This window comes from Pristiophorus japonicus, chromosome 11, assembly GCF_044704955.1.
Source record: "Pristiophorus japonicus isolate sPriJap1 chromosome 11, sPriJap1.hap1, whole genome shotgun sequence".
In the NCBI taxonomy this organism is placed as follows: domain Eukaryota; kingdom Metazoa; phylum Chordata; class Chondrichthyes; family Pristiophoridae; genus Pristiophorus; species Pristiophorus japonicus.
The window spans coordinates 120,636,215-120,651,426 of record NC_091987.1 but is presented as its reverse complement, the minus strand read 5'-3'; the positions used below and the strand labels follow the sequence as shown (position 1 = coordinate 120,651,426).

Below are 15,212 nucleotides of genomic sequence, written 5' to 3'. Positions count from 1 at the left end.
TTCACTGTGCGACGTGTTCTGGTGATACGGTGCTAATAGGCCTCACTTTAGCTGACCAGTGCGATCTCAGCATCGTCATCAAATCTTAAGTTAAAAGTAAGGTCTACCTGTTCAACATTTTGAGCATATTGTTCAGACGTTATCATTGTGTGCAGCTATGAAAAACTGACAATGTATTTCATAATTTGGAAAATGTATGCTTATATATGTGATGAATTAAGTTTTTGTCCTGTTTCAGCCTTCAATGCTGTATAGAAATTCTTTTGAGACATTTGAATTCACTGCCGGAAGTGTTTCTCCACACTTTTTTCCGAATACTATTGAAATCCAGCAGAAAGCTAAACAAAGCTTGAGGCACTGTGAGTTTAAGCATTCTGGAAGGTTTCCATCACAGCAATGAAGACGGTTCATCATGTATAATTCTCGCTCCATCAAGAAATTCAGTTTCATATGTATAAATTGTGCCTCCACTTTTTCTTGTCTTCGATACTATAAGTAATTTCTTGCAAGAGAATTTGTCTCATCACTTTTTAACAATCTTCCATTTTTATGCTGAATTCAGGAAGTGAGTTGTTGAAGATTTGAGGTAATGAGTGAAAACATTTTCTAGATGTTTCCTTCCAGTACTGAAGACTGGTTTAAGACTTGGTCTGATCTGCAATGCAGCAAGAATCTCTATTCCAGAAAGCATATGTTCATGTATGTGGAGAAACAGAGAGCGAGAGGAAGGAGATCTTTCAAAAGTGTACCAAATTACTGGTGTTCTTTTAGGAATGTGCAAAACCCATACTAATCATGAATGAAAGACTTGATGATTTCAAACAGAAATGGTTATTCATTGAGTTCTTGCCAAACAGATGCGATCTATTTGAAGTTTGTTGAATATAACCCAATAGATATATAATGAAGTGAAAACAATGTAATCCTCAGCGCAGAAGTGGTGACATTTAATCCTTTTTGTCTGAACTTGAAAGTACGATAATTATAAATACACATCTGGTCACTTCTGTAACCCAAAAGGTAATACTCACCGTTACAGGCCACAAGCATAGCAATATTTGATTATTATATATTACTACTATTGTTCCAGAGTTGCTGTAAAAGAAATATGAATTCAATTCCTTTCAAACAGTTATAAACAGGGCACATATGAGCAGAATCATAACCAATTCTCGTTGAGTTCAGTGAGTCATATGACTACTTAAAATGGCCAATGTACAGATTAGAAATTACTTTTTATAAAAATCTGCAGAGGAATTCCTCTGATTGGCACAGACAATAAAAGTGCCACAGGACGTGTTACTGAGTAATGTAGCCAGGAAGATCGTAGGATTGATCCCTGGCCTATGCTGAATGAGCTGATCTCAGTTGCAGTGGTAGTGGGGCTACTACAATCAGCTGCAGGAACCCTCGGTTGGAGAGGTGGGAAAAAACAGTCAAAATCCACCTGTAAAGGATGACCACTCTGACCTCTCTGTCCTTGGCCTCCTACTTTGTTCCAATGAAACTCAAAGCAAGCTTGAGGAACATCAACTCATTTTTCTATTAGACACGTTACAACCTTCCAGACTCAACAATGAGTTCAACAACTTTAGATCATAACCACCGCTCGTGCTCCTAGACAGCAAGAAAGAAAGAAAGAAGAAAGACTTGGAATTATATAGCGCCTTTCACAACCACCAGACGTCTGAAAACGCTTTACAGCCAATGAAGTACTTTTGGAGTGTAGTCACTGTTGCAATGTGGGAAACGCGGCAGCCAATTTGTTCACAAGTAAGCTCCCACAAACAGCAATGTGATAATGACCAGATACACTGTTTCTTTCGTTATGTTGTTATGCAAGTGCTAGTAAAGGTTCTACTGTAACCATTTGCACCTCCTTCTTTACTTGTCCCATCACCCTTTCCTTTTGTCTTGCACCATCATACCTTTTGTCATTTAATCACTCATGCTCTCTACCCTATCCTTCTTCTTAGGCAGTCCCTTGGAGTTGAGGATGACTTGCTTCCACACGAACATGAGTTCTAAGGTGGCTGATGAGTCCAATGCGGGATGTACAGCCTCTGTCACAGGTGGGCAGAAGGTGGTTGGAGGGACAGGTGGGTGGGGTGCTTGGTTTGTCGTACGCTCCTTCCACTGTTTGTACTTGATTTTCGCGTGCTCCCGGCGAAGAGACTCAAAGTGTTTGGCGCCTCCCTGAATGCTTCTCCTCCACTTTGAGCGGTCTTGGGCAAGGGTTTCCCAAGAATCGGTGGGGATGGTACTTTTTTTCAAGGAGGCTTTGAAGGCGTCCTTGAAACGTTTTCTCTGCTCTCCTGGGACTCGCCTGCCATGACAGGGCTCAGAGTAGAGTGCCTGTTTCAGGAGTCTTGTATCAGGCATGCGGACTACGTGGCCTGCCCATCAGAGCTGACTGAGCATGGCCAATGCTTCGATGATGGGGATGTTGGCTTGAGAGAGAACACTGACGTTAGTATGCCTATCCTGCCAGGATTTGCAGGATTTTGCAGAGGCAGCAATGGTGGTACTTCTCTAGTGCTTTGATGTGCCTACTGTACATTGTCCATGGCTCTGAAGCATAAAGGAGGGCGGGAATCACTACTGCTTTGTAGACCATGAGCTTGGTGCCGGGTTTGAGATCTTGGTCTTCAAACACTTTTTTCTTCAGGCGACCTTTCCCATAAATCTTTATCACAGACCTTTCCCTTTGTTAATTCCTCCCTGCCCACCTTTTCCTTGGTTCTGTACTTGCTTAAAAGCTGTTAAATCTCTAACTTCTTCCAGTTCCGATGAAAGGTCATTGATCTGAAACGTTAACTCTGTTTCTCTCTCCACAGATGCTGCCTGACCCGTTAAGTATTTCCAGCATTTTCTGTTTACATTTCAGATTGCCAATGACTGCAGCATTTTGCTGTTGTTAATGACCACTTGGTTGAGATACCAGAGAGTTGCTGCACCCAGGGAATTGTATCCAAGCAGGACTCACCATCTCCAGAAGAGAAAAAAAAGAAAAGAAAAAAGAAAAAAAAATCCCTATATGACTGGCATTTGCAAATATTCAGGGTTGAATTCTATTTAATTTTTGCAAATGTAATTTATATTTTGGCACATTGCAGATCTTGGCAAATTTTTTGTCTTGCTCTATTTTGTCACGTTGTGCTGTTATAAAAGAGGGCAGAGTTTGAAGCACTGCCACTGACATTACCTCTTCAGTAATATGCCTGCGAGAATCAAAAGGGGTCAAAATTTCAAATTGGAAATTTGTATGAAACTGGAATTTAATGTTTGAGCCTTCTAATATATGTCCAGTTATATATAGAAAATAGGAGCAGCGGTAGGCCATTCGGTCCTTCGAGCCTGCACCTGCCATTCAATATGATCATTGCTGAACCTCTATCTCAACACCATATTCCCTCTTTGAGGTGCAGATTTATATGTGCAAATTAAAAAAAAAAAATTTCTAATCTGGTGATGCAACAAACTAGCATAATCCATTACAATCTGGGAGAACTATCTTAACTAGCCAGCTGGGAAATGGGCGGATTCAGGTCGGACTCCCGACTTACACCCGCCCAACTTTACTGTCTATTCAAGGCAATGGTGAGTACAATTGAGCGGGGGTAAAACGGGCATCCAACACGAACCAACCCGATGGAATCGGTTAAAATGACCCCCGTAGAGTATGACAGCACAGAGGAGACCATTCAGATCACCATATCTGTGTTTCAGAAGACTGTTAAATCTTTGTACTTTGAAGCTTGCAAGTCTGAAACTGTTTTAAACTGTTAGGGTACAAAATTTGCCAGATTTTTACCACCACTGCCTTTTTTATAACCTTATGAATTCTGTGCAAGAGAAACTCTTAAAAAAAAAATCCCACAGCCTGTGATAACCTAAAGAAGTAGAGAAAACGGGAGATCAAGAAAGAAAGGGGAGTGAATGACAGGCAAAATAGGTTAAGAAAGAAAAGTGATCACGGTAGCAGTTTTTAGTGCTGGGGACCACAATTTCTTTAATTTCAGTATGAACTGGTGAGCAAGTTATTTCCTTTATAGCATACAGCAGGCTAATCTGGATAGAGTGGAGAACTGTACCCCTGGTTAAAGCAGCTGGCTCAGCCTGCTCTGTACACTGCCACAGAGCAGTATCCGCTCTGTATACTGCCACTGAGCAGTATCCGCTCTGTACACTGCCACTGAGCAGTATCTGCTCTGTATACTGCCACTGAGCAGTGTCCGCTCTGTACACTGCCATTAAGCAGTATCCACTCTGTACACTGCCATTGAGCAGTATCCGCTCTGTACACTGCCACTGAGCAGTAACCGCTCTGTACACTGCCATTGAGCAGTATCCGCTGTGTACACTGCCATTGAACAGTATCCGCTCTGTACACGGCCATTGAGCAGTATCCGCTCTGTACACTGCCACTGAGCAGTATCCGCTCTGTACACTGCCACTGAACAGTATCCGCTCTGTACACTGCCATTGAACAGTATCCGCTCTGTACACGGCCATTGAGCAGTATCCGCTCTGTACACTGCCACTGAGCAGTATCCGCTCTGTACACTGCCATTGAACAGTATCCGCTCTGTACACTGCCATTGAACAGTATCCGCTCTGTACACTGCCACTGAGCAGTATCCACTCTGTACACGGCCATTGAGCAGTATCCACTCTATATACTGTCATTGAGCAGTATCCACTCTGTACACTGCCATTGAGCAGTATCCGCTCTGTATACTGCCACTGAGCAGTATCCGCTCTGTATACAGTCATTGAACAGTATCCGCTCTGTACACAGTCATTGAACAGTATCCGCTCTGTACACAGTCATTGAACAGTATCCGCTCTGTACACGACCATTGAACAGTATCCACTCTGTACACGGCCATTGAGCAGTATCCGCTCTGTACACTGCCACTGAGCAGTATCCGCTCTGTACACTGCCATTGAACAGTATCCGCTCTGTACACGGCCATTGAGCAGTATCCGCTCTGTACACGGCCATTGAGCAGTATCCGCTCTGTACACTGCCATTGAGCAGTATCCGCTCTGTACACTGCCATTGAGCAGTATCCGCTCTGTACACAGTATCCACTCTGTACACTGCCATTGAACAGTATCCGCTCTGTACACGGCCATTGAGCAGTATCCGCTCTGTACACTGCCATTGAACAGTATCCACTCTGTACACGGCCATTGAGCAGTATCCGCTCTGTACACTGCCACTGAGCAGTATCCGCTCTGTACACTGCCATTGAACAGTATCCGCTCTGTACACTGCCATTGAGCAGTATCCGCTCTGTACACTGCCATTGAACAGTATCCACTCTGTACACGGCCATTGAGCAGTATCCGCTCTGTACACTGCCATTGAGCAGTATCCGCTCTGTACACTGCCATTGAACAGTATCCACTCTGTACACGGCCATTGAGCAGTATCCGCTCTGTACACAGTCATTGAACAGTATCCACTCTGTACACAGTCATTGAACAGTATCCGCTCTGTACACGGCCATTGAGCAGTATCCGCTCTGTACACAGTCATTGAACAGTATCCGCTCTGTACACAGTCATTGAACAGTATCCGCTCTGTACACGACCATTGAACAGTATCCACTCTGTACACGGCCATTGAGCAGTATCCACTCTGTACACAGTCATTGAACAGTATCCGCTCTGTACACGACCATTGAACAGTATCCGTGGCATCTGCAGGGAATGCAAGTAGTGAATTCAGTTGAAACATCAATGTTTTCGTTGGTGAATTCTAGGACCACTGTCCAAAACATATCAAAGGATAGGTTTGGTGATATATTTACATGATATATATTAATGACTTGGATGTGGGTGTATTGCGCACAATTTCAAAATTTGCAGATGACACAAAACTTGGAAGTATAGTAACCAGTGAGGAGGACATTGATAGACTTGAAGAAGGCATAGATAGGCTGGTGGAATGGGCAGACACGTGGCAGATGAAATTTAACGCAGGAAAGTGTGAAGTGATACATTTTGGTAGGAAGAACGAGGAGAGGAAATATAAACTAAAGGGAACAATCCTGAAGATGGTGCGTGAACGGAAGGACCTAGGGGTATATGTGCACAAATCATTGAAGGTGGCAGGGCAGGTTGAGAAAGCGGTTAAAAAAACATACGGGATCCTGGGCTTCATGAATAGAGGCATAGAGTACAAAACCATGGGAATTATGATGAACCTTTATAAAACACTGGTTCGGCCTCAACTGGAGTATTGTGTCCAAATCTGGGGACCACACTTTAGGAAGGATGTAAAGGCTTTAGAGAAGGTGCAGAAAAGATTTACAAGAATGATTCCAGGGATGAGAGACTTCAGTTACGTGGATAGACTGGAGAAGCTGGGATTGTTCTCCTTAGAGCAGAAAAGATTGAGAGGAGATTTGATAGAGGTGTTCAAAATCATGAGGGGTCTGGACAGAGTAGATAGAGAGAAGCTGTTCCCATTGGCGGAACGGTCGAGAACCAGAGGGCATGGATTTAAGGTGATTGGCAATGAAACCAAAGGAAAATTAAGAAAAAACTTTTTTATGCAGAGAGTGGTTGGGATCTGGAATGCACTGCCTGAAAGGGTGGTTTGGCAGACTCAATCACTGCTTTCAAAAGGGAGTTGGATAAGTACCTGAAAGAAAACATTTGCAGCGCTATGGGGAAAGGGTGGGGGACAGGGAAAGGGTGGGGTAGTGGGACAAGCTGAGGTGCTCTTGCTGAGACTCGACGGGCCGAATGGCCTTCTTCCGTGCTGTGACCATTCTATGATTCTATGATTCATTCTATGATGTGCGTGGTAGCAAACTTGGGGCGGCTATCAGGAAGGAATTCAGAGGCCTTGTAACACTGCAATAGAGATGTCAGTGACTACCATCAGAACTCAGCCTCTAATATTAGTAAGGATGCATAAGTATAATAATAATAATAACTTGCATTTATATAGCACCCTTAATGTAGTAAAACATCTTAAGGTGCTTCACATGAGCATAATCAAACAAAAATTGACACTGAGCCTCATAAGGAGATATTCGGACAGATGACCAAAAGTTTGGTCAAAGAGGTAGGGTTTAAGGAGAGCCTTAAAAGAAGGGAAAGGTAGAGAGGCGAAGAGGTTTAGGGAGGGAATTCCAGAGCTTGGGGTCTAGGCAGCTGAAGGCACGACTGCCAATGATGGGCCGATAAAAATTGGGGATGCGCAAGAGGCTGGAGGGGCGCAGAGATCTCATGCTGGTTCTCGATTCACTGCAAGTCACTTGCCAGCAAGGATCTCGGGGCCAGTGCTGGGAGAAGCATCCCAGCCTGCCCCCACTGATGAAATTAGATGGGCTATTCCTGTTTGCAGTACAACTACAAGAGTTCTCTACACCTTTTCCTTGTAGGTGTTGCTTAGGAAGGAGCAATACATGGAAAAGATCTTGGTGCACTAGTTCACAAAGTGCATGGAGGCAGCACAGCAGCATGCCATGTTAAACATATTACACATGTACTCTTACATTTACAAAAGGAAACAGTAAACACCTCAAAGTCTGTAGCCAGAATTATCTAATTATTATTAAAACAAAAGCAGCACTTAATCATGCACCCCCAAAAATGGTAATTTTAGTTCAAATGTACGTTCAACGCTCAGCATTCTGTCCTATTTGCAGAAAGTGTGTGCAGGCATCAAGAGAAAAACATGTTGCTTAATACCCATGACATCTGTTCAGCTTTGGCTACTGGCTGATGTGCTGCAGGGGATTCATATTCCCTTTCATCCTCTTTCTGGGAGCTGCCTTCCTGCAGCTGTTCTTGGCAATCACGGGTGTGCGTCTTTCAATGCCAATATTATGCAGCATGGAACACGCTAACTTTTTCTATGACCTAGCTCCTGCTGATATTGCAAGATACTACCAGACTAGTCCAAACACCGGAAGAGTCTTGGGAGGCCAAAAATGTGCTCTTACATTGATGTCGGCTCTTTCTTATATGGTCTCGGGGTTCTGCAGAAGTATCAGCCATGTTTGGAATGGGTAAACGATGCTTCCCAAAAGGTCAACCTTAGATTCTGTTTCCCCCTTGAGCACTTGGGGAACTTTTGCTTCCCTCAAGTTCTGTCCAGGAACGCCTGAAAATGAGCATGAACTAGCATAATTTTTTGCCAGTGGTCACACTGTACCCTGAGAGAGCCATTGTTAAAATGGAGGACATTGCCTGTCTACAGAGTACTGGTGATGTGAGTGTGATCATCGATTGTGTCCCGACACAGAACTGATGAAGTGAGAGATCAACAATACCTTGAAATCAGGGAATGCCATGTGAATGGTAAAATTGGGTTGGCCCTTCCACTGGTGCTGCATGCCGCTGTTGAACTTGACATATTTGAACTATATACTGGCTGGTCTGGGACATGTCTCCTGTTGGTGCCTGGAAGTACACAAAACCCTGCCCTGGGGGGTAGAACCAATTATAATTCCCTTACTGCCACTCTGGCTGAGATCTAATTCAGCAGGGAACATGGTTTGAATTTGGGTCCTTCCTGATTTAAATGGTTCAGTTCCACAGTGCACTTATCAACAGAACTAATGAGAGCACGTGTAGAGGTAGAGGTCATGGATTTGGGAAATGTTGTCGAAGACGCTTTGGTGAGTTGCTGCAGAGCATCTTGTAGATGGTACACACTGCAGCCATGGTGCGCCGGTGGTGGAGGAAGTGAATGTTTAAGGTGGTGATAAGGTGCCAATCAAGTGGGCTGCTTTGTCCTGGATGATGTCGAGCTTCTCGAGTGTTGTTGGAGCTGCACTCATCCAGACAAGTAGAGAGTATTCCTTCACGCTCCTGACTTGTACCTTATAGCTGGTGGAAAGGCTTTGGGGAGTCGGGAGGGTAGTCGCTCGCCACAGAATACCCAGCCTCTGTCCCGTTTCTGTTGCCACAGTATTTATGTGGCTGGTCCCGTTAAGTTTCTTGTCAATGGTGACCACCAGGATGTCGATGGTGGGGGAATCGGTGATGGTTAAGCCATTGAATGTCAAGGGATATTCTCTCTTGTTGGAGATGGTCATTGTCTGGCACTTGTGTGGTGCATATGTTACTTGTCACTTATCAACCCAAGGCTGAATGTCATCCAGGTCTTGCTGCATGCTGGCACAGACTGCTCCATTATCTGAGGAGTTGCGAATGGAACAGAACACTGTGCAACCATCCCACTTATGACCTGATGATGGAGGGAAGGTCATTGATGAAGTATCTGAAGATGGTTAGGCGTAGGACACTGCCCCGAGGAACTCCTGCAGCGATGTTCTGGGGCTAAGATGATTGGCCTCCAACAACCACAACCATCTTCCTTTTTGCTAGTTATGGCTCCAGCCAGCGGAGAGTTTTCCCCCGATTCCCATTTACATCAGTTTTACTGGGGCCCCTTGATGCCACAACCAGTCAAATGCTGCCTTGATATCAAGGGCAGTAACTCTCACCTCACCTCTGGAATTCAGCTCTTTTATCTATGTTTGGACCAAAGCTCTAATGTAGTTGAGTAGTCCTGGCACAACTCAAACTGAGCATCGGTGAGCAGGTGGGTAAGTGCCACTGGATGACACGTCGATGACACCATGATGTCAATGTTTGCTGATGATTGAGAGTAGGCTGAACTGGGGTGGGGTGGATGGTAGTGGTAATTTGCCAGATTGGATTTGTCCTACTTTTTGTGGAAAGGACATACCTGGACTATTTTCCACATTGTCAGGTAGCTGCCAGTGTTGTAGCTGTACTGGAGCAGCTTGGCTAGAGGTGCGGCTAGTTCTGGAGCACAAGTATTTAGCACTACAGCCGGGATGCTGTTGGGGCCCATAGCCTTTGTTGTATCCAATGCGCTCAGCCACTTCCTGATATCACGTGGAGTGAATCAAATTGGCTAAAGACTGCCTTCTGTGATGGTGGAGACCAGGAGGAGGCCAAGATGGATCATCCACTCAGCACTTGTGGCTGAAGATGGTTGCAAATGCCTTGCTTTTTGCACACATGCTGGGCTCTGCCATCATTGAGGATGGGGATGTTCATGGAGCCGCCTCCTCCTGTTAGGTGTTTAATTGTCCATGCCCATTCACGACTGGATGTGGCAGGACTACAGAGCTTTGATCTGATCCATTGGTTGTGGGATCGCTTAGTTCTGTCTATAGCATGCTGCTTCCCCTGTTTAGCATGCATTTAGTCCTGTGTTGCAGCTTCCCCAGGTTGGCATCTCATTTTTAGGTACGCTTGGCACTGCTCCTGGCATGCTCTTCTACATGCCTCATTGAACCAGTATTGGTCCCCTGGCTTGATGATAATGGTAGAGTGAGGGATATGCCGGGCCATGAGGTTATAGATTGTGGTGGAGTACAATTTTGTTGCTGTTGATGTCCCAAAGCGTCTCATGGATGCCCAGTTTTGAGCTGCTAGATCTGATCTGAATCTATCCCATTTAGCAAAGTGGTAATACTACACAACACAATGGAGGGTGTCCTCAGAGTGAAGACGGGACTTCATCTCCACAAGGACTATGTGGTGTTCACTCCTACCAATATTGCCATGGACAGGTGCCTCTGCGACAGGTAGATTGCTAAGGACAAGGTCAAGTAGGTTTTTTCCTCATGTTGGTTCTCTCACCACCTGCTGGATGACCCAGTCTGACAGCTATTAGACAACACGGTTCCAGTATTAGATGACACGGTTCCAGTATCAGACCATATGGTCTCAGTATCAGACCACAAGGTCTCAGTCCAAAGGAGATATTAGTCCAATCTTATGGCATTTTAGTGGAGAGTAATTCTATTAAAATGCAGGTTCACATACAGAGGAGTACGATATGAATGGCTTCAGCAATTATCTGCTAATATCACCAGCAGCAGTTTCTAATATGAATGATTGACTTATTCTTGGACTGACAGCTGAGACATTAATCATTCTTTAATAGATTGGATCTCCCTAAATGAGAGATACGTGTTTCAGAAGTATATGAAGGAAAGGGAGCTATCCGCGACTCTAACACACAACAAATTGAATGGGAGATTTTGCACGTCTGTGCTTCCCATTCAATTTGGTGGCACCTATCAAGAGAAATACCAGCAGTGATTTCCACCCATTAATTTTAATGGACACAAAACTCACAAGCTGGTTGTACAAAGTTCGTAATACATCTCCCGGCATTTGCTGGGAATGCTGAAGCAGACATTCTTCCCTTAAGTTACAGCTGCTATCTGAGCTGTAACGTCATAATTTCAGTGTACGGGGTAACATGGTCTGAGCTGTAATGTCATAATTTCAGTGTACAGGGTAACACGGTCTGAGCTGTAACTCCATTGTTACAATGTGTGGGATAGCACAGTCTGAGCTGTAACTGTATCGTTACAATGTGTGGGGTAACACGGTCTGAGCTGTAACTGTATTGTTACAGTGTGTGGGATAACACGGTCTATTATCACGGGTCCAGTGGGGCGGCGGGGGGAGGGGTGGCTATCATGGTGGGGTGACCTGCACAGTGATCATGCGGGTTGGTAGTAGGGTAGAGGACAGTTGCTAGCTAAAGACTGTCAGTGATCGTGTTACAGTGACGTGCTAAAGTGAGAGAAGCCCCTGAGACTTGCAGTTCCACCTTTGTTCACAAATGAACAGCAGGTCTAAGTAGATGGAAACATCTCCCTCTTTGCATTGCTCTTATTTCAAGGAAAAAGCAGCAACTGTTTTGGTGCAAAAATCTTCAACAAGCACATTCCTGACATTAACAATCAGTCAGCCTGTCGTTAACCAGCATGTTTCATCCTGGATGCTTTTTGTTATTTAGTCCCACAGTACTTCACATTACGTTCAGGGATTGAAAACCCATCGCACAGCTCATGTACAAAATGTATCCGATTTCCTCGCCAGCTTACACATTGTATCTTTCACATAAAGAATCCTACACCACGCAGAAAATATAGGCCATAGTATTTTGCAAATACATATGTGTGTGTATGTTTAGATATTTTTTATATATATGAGAACCATCTTTATAAATTCTCTGCAAAATTAAAATAATTTAAAACCTTGAAATGACTGTTGATATCAGTGGATGAATGCTTATAATTTCTGTTCCCAACTTCAGCAGAGGCATTAACCCATTCAAAACTAATGGCTGCATTCAAAAAACACAACAGAGGAATGCTGTGTCAACACATTAAGCCTTTGCCCGCTGATATCACTAATGGTCATTTCTGGGCTTAAGTGAAATTTTAAGATAGAAGAAAGTCTTAGGTTAAAATGTGATGCTGACATAGCAATTTAAATAATACACATTACTTAGGCAAATGAGCATTTAAAAAGTAGAATTCAGAAGATGTAAGAGAAGATTGATTGTTGTTAAGGTTAAGGACAGCACTATAAGCTGCAGAGTAAGGACTGGCAGAGAGCAAAATGTCGTCCAGTACCTTTCTACTCCATGGGGTCATTTGGCAACATTCAGTGGGGGAGGATGAGCGAGTGCTGTGAAACTACAAACAACACAAAACATGGCAATGAAATATTAGAACCAAAATAAACACAAATACCTTATCAAATATGAAAAACAAAATAAGAATGAACATCTGAAAGAACTGAAGCAATTCAATACAATCACAAATCCATGTGAAACAATACAGATAGATCAATGAGAAAAACTCACATTGATTTTAAAGTTGTTTCAACAGCTATGACTCCAGAACAATTTGTACTACACAGCACATTCTGAAATAATCCATTTTTTTATGATTAAGTTATTGAATTGTGCAAAATGTACAATTTTTTGAGCCGTACATTGTAGATCACACAGTACTAACAACCGCATACATTGAAGTTTTATGTGTACATTAGACAGCAGTGCACAATAACAGGATTAGGATCATCCCCTGGTTGAAGACTTAGGTTGAATTGAGTTGGATTAGGTTAGGCAGTGTAATGTATGCACCTGTGAGTATGCTCACAGGCTTGGAGAGCTGTTGCTTTGTGAGTGGCTTAGCCAGTCACGTGATGCTCACAGGACTCAATAAAACCCCAGGCAGTTGGGTCAAGGTCATCCACAATGAGGCAATTGGTTGTGAGCCTAGTGGATGAACTGGTAATGTGTAGTGTGATTGGTAAACCTTTGTTAATAAACCAACTAGTTCTTAATAGCAATGTGTTGCTATGAATTCTTAAGCAAAGAACCCATGAAGCAAATACATTACAGGGAAGGAAGGGAAAAACAGTTTATTTAACACTCATGCATTCCACTGATGCATCCACCAAAATGCGAATCCCCCCTCCCCTCACCCTCATGGGTAAAAATGCTAAATAGTGGTTAGTGACCCAAAATGTTACACTGATTTTAAAATTGTACGATGCGGGATGAAAATCCAATGAAAGAAATTTAAGTTGGCAGTTATTACTGTATTCAAAATGTGTGCGTGAAACCTGCAGCACTGTGGGAAGAGAAGATGCCCTACAGGTTAGAGATACAGATCGAAATGAAACCCAAACTTAGGTATATCTGTCTAATTAATCTATTGTAATTTTTTGTGAAACATGTATGAATGGGGTTAGTAGTTCCAGTAGCCAAGCTCCACATGTTGAAGTTCATTATTTCTCATACCTTTCTGTAACGGGAGCTAAATTTGCTTCTAGTTCTGCAAGTTTACAAATGTACTTAGTTACACATATGGATGGCACTCAATGTACAACTATTCTCACAGACAATCCAAATTTTATAGTCCCGATTTTAACTCCAGGCAGGAGTCATGCGAATGGGGCCTGGGGTAGACGGGAAACCATTCTTCGCTCCGCAGCCTGAGGTCCAAGAGATTTTATCTTCTGGGCCTCATAGGCAGGGGCTCTATCCGTCTCCTGTCCGAACCTGGCAGGTAGCGCTTCTCCGGGACCCACAGAGAAGTTTAGCCCTTCGTTGTGGTAAATGACTCCCTTCCCTACTGCAGGACACCCCGGAACCACTGTACTCCCACACTTAGCCGCGTGCCGGCCGATTTTCCACAACCGGTAGCCGCTTCCCGCTCACATCCCCCCCACCTCCCTTGTTCCTAGCAGGAGGCTGGCCGGTGACATGTTAATGAGGCCCAGCAGTTACAATCGTCAAGGCCTCATTCTGCTGCAGGCTAGCAAGAAATTAACCAGATTCCCGCAGTTATCTACTGGGAGTTAAAATCGACCCCTAAGTGCAATGGAGATAGGGTTAAAGTTTTTGCAAGAAAGGGACTTTTGTTGGACAAGTAAGTTATTGTCAGTAATGAGCTAGAAGCTGAGCCATTGATCCGAGTGGTCTTTGGAATGATCGTGGCTTTGCATGTGGATGATATACTCTTTACTTGAGGTGTCCTCCACCTTGAATATCATCGGACCAGTAGCATCAACTCTAGTGAAACTGCCGATGTAACACTATTTAGAGTTGCCTCATTTATTGCATAAATGGTAAAATTAGACTGGTGTAGTTACTTCAGTCGTATAGGCATCTCAATGCCCAGAATATGAACCTGTGTCTACAGAACAGAAAATCAGGCTGAGGGGCTTCCACACGAGGCTGATAAGTGTCTGAAGACATTTGCAAAGTACTTCTGCTCGATTCATTGGAGCTGCTTTGCGTATCAAATTCCTTTTACTTCCCCCACAGCGACAGTAAGTGAATAAAAAACAGAAGTTCTCCAGTGTCCTGGTTGCCATCAACTGAACCAATGTCATTTATTCAAGTCCAACTGTTCTTTATAATTCTAAACCGCTGTTACAAAATAGCCCCAAGAATGTTGGTTTCATCTTCCCAAGTATGTTACATTCTGCACCATGTTATTGTTAACCATGGGACTATGCGGAAGGTAGGTGAAATGGGGTGAAAGGAAAGGACATGGTAATGCGATTAGAGTTCAGACACATACCAGCTACGACAAAGCTAAATTCAGACAAGCACAGGCCCAGCAATCATTTTTTTTATGTGATCGCATGGGACATTAGCTCAATATTATGTGGGAGCCATAGAAACACATATGTATTTGAATCACTAATTGATTTGCCCCTGACGAAATTAAATCAATGCAGAATAGATTTTTGCAATTTCTTCAAATCCAATTACCCCAAATCAAAAGTGTCACTAAATGAACCCTCCGAAGACTCTTTATATTCCCATCCTTACTTCATAATATTTATCCTGCCAGAAATAAACTTCTCCAATAGATTAC

At 43.6% G+C, this 15,212-nt stretch overlaps 1 protein-coding gene across 1 annotated transcript in view; it reads right to left on the bottom strand.

Annotated features, from left to right (window-relative positions):
• nhsa (Nance-Horan syndrome a (congenital cataracts and dental anomalies)) overlaps nt 1-15,212 on the bottom strand; it is a 470,910-nt gene that overhangs the window by 35,650 nt on the left and 420,048 nt on the right. The window contains exon 4 of the mRNA XM_070893952.1: nt 12,447-12,509. Within this exon, the coding sequence (XP_070750053.1) occupies nt 12,447-12,509 (63 nt within the window). The remainder of the gene's footprint in view (nt 1-12,446; nt 12,510-15,212) is intronic.